Below are 8,785 nucleotides of genomic sequence, written 5' to 3'. Positions count from 1 at the left end.
TCAGTAGATGATGGATCCTGACATGCTTCAATGTATATTTGTCTTATCCTTATATTTGTTTATACTTAATAGAACAAATTTCTAATATAAATTTTGACAGAATCTCTCATAATATATGAATATTTTCTTATATTTATTTATACTTAATACAACAAATTTTTAATGTAAATTTTGGCAAAATCTCCCTTAATATATGAATATTTTGTTGTCTTGTTCTTTACACGTACTTAATACAAAAATCTAAATTTCTTTTACACATAAGCTATATATTATATAACAATCTATTATTAATCAATGCATAAAAAATATATACACACAATCCTAAACTATTCTAGAGTACATCCCCTTATAACTCCACAACATGCATATTATACAATCTCTAAAAGCACAAACAACCCCACAACACACAGTAATTAGGTTCAAGGAAGGACATCTACGCCCATCTCTCCAGCCATACAATCTCTAGTCTTACAACTCTATCTTAGAAATTTTAAGTCTCTATTATACATCAAAAATTAAAAAACTAAACAGATTAAAAGTTAGAGTATCGTATCTAGAACACAATGATGCAAATTATTTTTCAAATGATTGCTCCAACCACTTGCAAAGGCCAAAAAACTGATAATGCTAGAGAGAGAAAAAGATAGGGAGATGAGAGAAAGAAGAAATAATGGAAAGTGAGAAAAAGAAAGAGTAGGCACAATTTTGATGGATTTTATATATTACAGATAGAAAAATTCGTCTGTAAATGATTTAATAAAATAGTGTGTTTTAGGAGTTCAATTACAGATAGAATCCTACTTAGGAAGATTTGATTCATTTCAAATTAAGAATTTCGAATGAAAGGTCTTTCTCCTTTTGACGATTGTGGGCGAGGAGGGATTTAAACCCTTGACACCGACACATTGTGGTTCGTAGCCACATGCTCTAATCCTCTGAGCTACAGGCCCCATCCTTGTCGTCAGTAGTTGATATCTGTTCCTCGGAGTACCCTAAAAAATAGGAACCTTTCCTTTCCCTAGCCATTTTGACTTAAGAAGATGTGAAAGTTCCTCTCTCTCTATAAGAACGGTGCATTCCGAGGTGTGAAGTGGGAGAGAAGAGATTTCATAATTGGAGTTTTGAATAAGACAATCTTTTCTTTCATTTTTCATTCTTATTACTTTTTCAATATGAAAAAGTAATAAGAATGAGAGGTGTTAAGTCTTTTTATCATCCTAATGCCGAGTTATTTTTCTGTAGGACCTTCTCTACAATATTTTCTCTAAAGTACAGTTTAACCACCAAGTTCGGGACAAATTGGTTTGGTTCCTCTATGCCTAAGACACCAGAATATCGAACCATGAAAGAAGAAAGACATGAGATAAAAGCAAACATATTGGTTATTTATTGTGAGGCCCTAATTCTTAACTAGAGGGAACATGAAAGGCCTCTGTCCTTCCATCCCTTGGATAGATAGAAAGAGGGCAGAGCTTTTGGTTCTTTTATATTGTCAAAAAGTTGAATAATGAAAATAGATGACGAGTGTCTAATCGGATTATGTAGGAACAAGGTTCAAGTCTACTGGTCTGTTAGGATGCCTCAACTACATACATCACTACACTTACATTTGACACTTATCATTAATGAGAAATAGCTCCTCTCACTCTATGACCTTCTCTTAAATTCTCAAAACTTCTACCAGATTGTCTCAATCTCAACCATGAAGTTTCAACTAAAGGTGACAAAATATATCAAAAAAAGAGAGACTGAATTACGACACTATAAAATTTGATACTTTCAATTTTTAATATTTTTTAATAATTTTCTGAGATCATTCTTTTTTTCGTACTATATTGTAATATTTTTTTTTATCTTATAAATTTTCATAATTTTAAATGTTTTGAAACGTCTCTGTTGATCATTTGGCTACACAAGGGAAGAGCTTGTTGAACAGATCTTTCCCAATTAATACATTTTGATACAATTTGCTAAACATATTTTTCTGAATACTAATGCATTTCAATAATTGAAGCAATATTTAAGCTTACTTCTTTGTTTGAACTTGTTGGACATAAACTATATTTATCTATCCTAAAAAAATTGATCTGTAATATATCATCTAGGTTCATAATCGTGTTCAATAAAAATATATCAAATATAATAAATTATATATGATTCCAATGTCGATAAATAATTTTTATTTTATTCTATTCTGCTCAACAATTTTAAACTATATATTTTTTACTTTTTATTAAATTTTAATTGAATAAAATATTATTTTATATTCACTAATAGTTATTACCATAATAAACAATTTATAGTATTTAATAATATCTTTTCAACTCATAATTATCCAAATGTTTAATTCACAATATTTTTCGGTTGGCATAATAATATTTTTAAAATTAAATATTATGCATATAATACATACAAATAATAAATAGAATTTGTTTATGGTTGACTTTACAGTTAAGTTCAAATATATATATATATATATATATATATATATATATATATATATATATATGATTTGCATAAAAAATTAAGTAATTAATTTTTTATAATAATAAAGTCAATTCAACCACATAAATATATTTTTATTATATTATTATTTTTATGTTTAAATAACATTATACCTATTTTATATGTATTATTATTAAATATTCTATGTTTGATGTCCAATAATATGATAAAGTAAATAACATTATATTATCTTATCTAATATTTAAGAAAAATTAGAACTAATAAAATAAAATATAATTATATTTAAATAACAAAATTTCTTCTATTTAATATAATTTTTAAATTATATTTCTATTTTTTGGTTCTATTTAATATCAAAATTTCTTCTAATTTTAAAGTATAAAAAATATTTTTTGTGTAAAAATAATCCTATAATTTTGATATTAAAGTATATGAATTTTCTTACAAATTAATTTTACTTTAAAAATTATATTATTAATAAATTACAAAAATTTAAAATTATATTTTATAAAATAAATAAAATATTTTTTATTCAAAATAACGTTCATATATTTTTTATATTTTATTATTTTATTTTCATCATGATTTTGTATTATATATATATATATACACATGATAATAAATGATATTTAAAAAAAACATTTATTAAATCTTCCAAGCGTTTTACTTTACTGATATTATTTACATAAATAAAACTTAAGTATTGTTAATGTAAAAAATTATTAAATTAAATAATTTTTATTCCAATATTAATTTGATTAAATTTTTAAGGATAAATTTAAATCTAAATAAAATATTAAATTGATTTTATATTAATATATGTTTTTTTTTCTCTATTGAAGATATATATATATATATATATATATATATATATAAAGTAATATTTTTATTTTTTAAAAATAATTGTATTTCTTATTTAATTTTTAGAAAAATATAAAAATAATAATATAAAAAAATAAATGTGAAAATAGGAAAGTGAGGAAACACGTACATAAAACAAATAAAGAAATGTTATTGAAAAATAAATATGAAAAAATATAAAAAAATTGGTATCATACATAAACAATTAACGTGAATGATTTTTCAAGAAAAAATGTTATACAGAAAATATTTAAAAAATGATAATAATCAGAATCAACTTCTTGAAATAAAAAATTATTCCTTATACAATAATTCACAATTAAATAAATTAAATTAAAAAAAAGAATACGGAAGCAAACCATTGTTATTGTCATTGATATACTTTTGTGGGCATCCATTTGAAGCGTGTGAAGCTGAAACAGTAAGATTCACTGACATAGAAAAGTCATTCACATCCAAAGAAGGGAGGTTAGCCTTAGAAGTTGGAACAAAGAAGAGTCATCATCGTCTAAAAATTTTTGACTTCAATGGAGGAAGAACCACCGATCTACCGCCTCCCACACGACACGCTGCACCAGATCTTCTCAACACTGCCACTGCGCCAAATCATCCTCTGCAGAACCCTTTCGAAATTCTTCCACCACCTCCTCTCAACACCGTCGTTTCTCCACCTTCTCGCCGCCACACACCCTCCGCTACACCTCCTCGCACTCCGCCACCACCACCCTCACAGCCACCCCTTACACCTCTTCGACCCAGAACTCAACACGTGGCTCCACTTCCCCCTTCACTTTCTCCCCTTCCATTCCCCTCTCCCTGTCGCCTCCTCCCACGGCCTTCTCTACCTTTGGGCCCAGCCCAATCCCCCTCGGCCCAATTCCCCCAAATCACTCATCTCTTGCAACCCCTTAACCCGCCAATTCCGCATCCTCCCCCACCTCGGCTCCGCTTGGTCACGCCATGGCTCTGTTCTCGTCGACTCGGCTAACCGAGTCATGGTCCTCACCGAACTCGCCGCGCTTTACTGCAACAACTCCTCTCACTGGCTCAAATTCTCCTCCAATCTCCCTTCTAAACCCCGCAGCCCGCTTCTCATCGGCGACTCCGCGTTCGCTCTCTGCGACGTCGGCTCGCCGTGGCGGAGCCAGTGGAAGCTCTACTCGTGCCGCGCCGGAGCCGCCACTGCTTGGTCGCGGCTCGAGCGGCACGAGTGGGGCGATGTCTTTGACATCCTGAAGCGGCCGCGGCTTGTCCGCGGCCATGGTAACAGAATTCTTATGGTTGGCGGGCTTAAATCGTCGTTCTCGCTGAACTCGCCTTGCTCGACGATCCTTGTTCTCCGACTCAACCTTGATTCTCTCGAGTGGGATGAGGCGGCGCGAATGCCGCCGGAGATGTTCCGTTGCTTCCAGGAGTCTAGTAAGTTTAAGGTATTTGGCGCTGGTGATAGGGTTTGCTTCTCGGCGAAGAGGATTGGGAAATTGGCGCTCTGGGACCGCCGTGCCGCGAAGGGGGAAGAGTGGCGGTGGATTGATAACTTGCCGGGGAATGCTGATGGACTCTACCGTGGGTTTGTGTTTGAAGGGAGGGTCAATGCTGTGCCTTGAGGAGTTAGGGTTTATGATTGGATATTGGTAATGGTAATGTTGTGTTTTAAATCGGTTATTGTTTGTGCTTTTTAATTTTTGTTAGTAGCACGATTCTGAACTGTGATGTAATTGTATTATTTTTATCATTAGTTTGTCAATGCAATTTTTAAGTGATTTGTAGAATCTTGTGTTTCTGGAGTCTGCATACCAACAAACATGACTTGTGTATAGATTCTCCGTTAATGTATTGTTTTTTCTTTTATGTTTTGTTATTTCCTTTCTAAATTTTAGGTTTTGCTTTCCTAGACATTAGATAATGACCTTCTGTTGAAGTGAAAGTTGAAATATATGTGTGAATAATAAATGAATGCTTTGATCTAGCAAAAAGTGAAAGTCATCTTTGTAGGTTCTATCACTTTAATGCCATTGGATTTTCTATGGGTTTCTGCTGGATTTTGAATGGTTGACTAAGGATTTTATTAAATTTTCGTATCATATTGGATCCAGAATAGCTTAACCTTTGGAGTGAGTTTGATTCTTGGTTTGAATAATCCAATCGCCCAAATAAAAGATTAAGCGGTTCTCGAATCCTTCCATCCCAAGTTTTCTGTTTCGTACAGTAAAGTTGCTTACAAAACTAATGTGGAATTAGAATTAGGTAGGATAGCTCTGATTCCCATTGGTGATTCATTGCTCATTCTAATTACCCACTCCACTACGCCTAGAAACGAGACATTTTCTTTCTTGTATTGGACTACAAAAGTTTTCAGCTATTGTATATTAGAAGTTTTGCATTTAAGATACATAGACTATTTCTCAATCCCTTGAATTTCAGCATTAGATTTGAAGTTTTGGCATAAGATATAAAAGCATCAGTTCATCAGTAGCTTTGTATAGATTTGTAGAAAATTGAAGGGTGATTCAATTTGGTCTTTACAGTTGCATGTTTTCCATGTTCTTCAAGTTTAGACTGAATACGGAGAATAAGCAATATTTCTAGCTATACAAGCATGAATTGGCTTTAGCCTCTTCAACAACTGGACATAAGCTGTTATAATACGAGGAGAAATATCAACATTAGTCAATCATCAACTTAGGCTCAAGGTCATTTTCCTTTTTATGTCACAAGTAACAATTCAAATGTTTTATTTGTTAATTATTTTTATATTCTTGTTTACTGTGAGATTTATATTAATGAGACGCTTACTCTTTACTTATCATTTGCTTAATGTTTAAGTCATTAGTTCCACTCTTTAATAAGTATTTTTACAATATAGTATAAATTTTTAACATGTAACCATTCTTTACTAATATTGATAAATGAGTTATTTGTTTCTTATAAATAGGACCATATATGAAATTGATGACCAAAGTAATTGTCTTCAAATTTATATCTGAATTGTTTAGATATGAACATTTAATATTCCTATACATGTTATCATCCTTTGCTGAATGAATCTCTGGAAAATAAGTGGGTTGAATATCATATGTAGTTACCGCATCATTTAATTGACCCTGAAATAACATGAAATGTTCAAGAACAAACACTTTCATTTTCTTTTTAACTGTTAAAGGCAGGATTTTTCAGGATGTAGGAACAAGATATTTGGTCATTGGAACTGGTCTAGAGAGGAAACAGACCATGTCCTGTCCCATCCCTTTTCCCTGGCCCTCCACTGAGAGGATCCACCGTTTTTAATATCTACTAAAGTGTAGTTAAACTTTGGGAATAGTTACGTAGTATTGAAATGTTTGATAGGATTTTGTCTTGCTTCATTATTATCTTTAGGAATCGTGGACAAAATATGTCTGGAACAAACAGAAAAAAACAGCTGTTTGTTTCTTCACGTAGAATAAACTTCTACATTCCATTCTTCCATGCGTTTCTTATTCTGTCTTACTTTCAAATCCCTGGATGTTAGTATCTGAGTGATCTCTGGGCTTGTGGAAACTAAAATCATGTGCTTGTATATGCTTACATCCTCAGGAAGTATAATTCTTAATAGTTCCATAGTATAGAACAGGGTAGGTGCGTATTGTACTTGATGGTTTCTAAATTATGTTGGGTCCTCCCCCCATTGTAACTTAGGTGGTTGCGCTACGGTTTCCCCACTAATTCTTAAAAGATCTGACCTCAGTCCCATCAATCTTATTGGTGAGAATTTTAATTCAAATGCAGAGTATGGAGAAAGCTGCCTGGCTAATAGGTTTAGGTTACTGATTTGGTGTGATAAAAAAATGTTTACAAGTTAGATCACTATAAGAAGAGGTGACAGTTTTTGGCAACTTTATTTAACAGTTTTAGTCATAAAACCTAGCCGGGAGGTGGGGATGCAGCAGTGTCAAAATTGTCATTTGCATTCTGTATTTCCCTTTAGCAATTTTATTCTTTCAATATGACATCGACCTCAAATTCTATACCATCCATCTGCAAAACATCGCTAGGTAGTTACTACGCATAAACTAGCTATCATATACAGCTTGTTTCCTAGTTCAGATGTAAAGGAGCAGAATTGGAACATAAGATGGAAGTGGATGGTTACTAGGTAGAGCTACTCAAAATTCTGATACTCAGGAGCATCTCCCTAATAAATCCAGCCTCCAAGGCTGGTTATTCAATGTTATTTATTTCACAACTAGGGTGCAGATAGTAACCTTTCATTTTCCAACTTTAGGGTTTAGTTTGTTAGCTATGCATATCCAAGTATGTACACAAGTAATATGTACCATAATAACCAGATTTTATAAGTAACTTTTAAATATAATTTATATTCTTTCTGCTAACGAAATTCTAATTCATTGTCTTCTGAATTGTATAATCATAATGGCATCCAAGAAAAAAGAAGGGAATCAGGATGCCTGTCACCTATGACGAGTAGAAGTAAAGAACATTTATGAAAGGGCATCTTTTTTTGAATATAGTGAAGGAGACTGATGTTTGTCCAAACTTTATGAGGAGTTCGTGTAGAATTTAAGCTATTAGGAAAAGGAGGGCCTAATTGTTATGTCGTAGCTTAACAAGATGACTGGAAAAAATCGTGAGGAATTTTATTGTATAATTATAGTGAACCGCTGAAGTTCCCAAGTTCTTTTTGAAATAATATTACTTCCATATCTTTAGGACGAGCCTTGCCCCAACAGTAAAATTGTTGTCTTGTGATGTAGATGATTCTAGTCTAATCTTACCAACAGTTTCTCTACTTGTAGCAGTAAGGCTACGTATAGTCATCCTCCTCTAATTTCACTAGGTCAAAGCCTGCTTGCAAGGGTAAAGCTGCACATACTTTGACTGTTTTGCCTTCTCTAAACTTCATCAGGTTTCAGGTTTAGTGTACAGGATCATCCTTTTATTATTCTAATTCCGTATATTAGTTCCAAAATTGGTTTTTATTTAAAGAGGAGAAATTGACAAACGATTTCCCAGATAAACTTAATAAAAACATATCTCTATAAAGTTATTTTTGCCATCTTATTTTTTTAATAAGAGGTTCACCAGTTACCTCCATCTGTAGGGAAGTCCTCAAACGCCTCTATTTCAATAGATTTATTTTTTAATATTAAAAAAATAAGTATCTGTTTTATATAAATATGATATTTATTATTAAAAAAATAGTCTTAAAGTGACGTTGAAAAAATATCCTTAAATAGAAAATATGTTTTTATTTAAGCTTATTTTGATAAATTATATTTGAATTTCTCTTATTTTGGCAACAAAAAAAATAAAACCTCCAAAATTTTACCCCAATAGCATATTGACCATTTAGTCCACTTATGTCGGTGTTTTGGTTTGCCAGAACCAAATCCTTTATGTTAAGAACCTCTCTGTCATTAATATTTTCTAATGTTTATCTGAAATTGGCTACAGCAGT

General features: G+C 31.9%; 1 protein-coding gene across 1 annotated transcript; it reads left to right on the top strand.

Annotated features, from left to right (window-relative positions):
• Positions 1 to 3,725: 3,725 nt before the first annotated feature.
• Positions 3,726 to 5,154, top strand: LOC113867812 (SKP1-interacting partner 15). The gene has a single exon (XM_027503299.1). It carries the CDS (start codon positions 3,855 to 3,857, stop codon positions 4,932 to 4,934), a length of 1,080 nt encoding a protein of 359 aa, XP_027359100.1. The 5' UTR covers positions 3,726 to 3,854; the 3' UTR covers positions 4,935 to 5,154.
• Positions 5,155 to 8,785: the final 3,631 nt, after the last annotated feature.

This window comes from Abrus precatorius, unplaced genomic scaffold (genome assembly GCF_003935025.1).
Source record: "Abrus precatorius isolate BTA unplaced genomic scaffold, Abrus_2018 Scaffold5, whole genome shotgun sequence".
In the NCBI taxonomy this organism is placed as follows: Eukaryota; Viridiplantae; Streptophyta; class Magnoliopsida; order Fabales; family Fabaceae; genus Abrus; species Abrus precatorius.
The sequence above is the reverse complement of the archived record's forward strand: the minus strand, read 5'-3'. Positions and strand labels throughout refer to the sequence as shown.

Bases quoted from the DNA above. Each gene is read 5' to 3' on its own strand.
- LOC113867812 (XM_027503299.1), top strand. From the start codon at position 3,855: ATGGAGGAAGAACCACCGATCTACCGCCTCCCACACGACACGCTGCAC.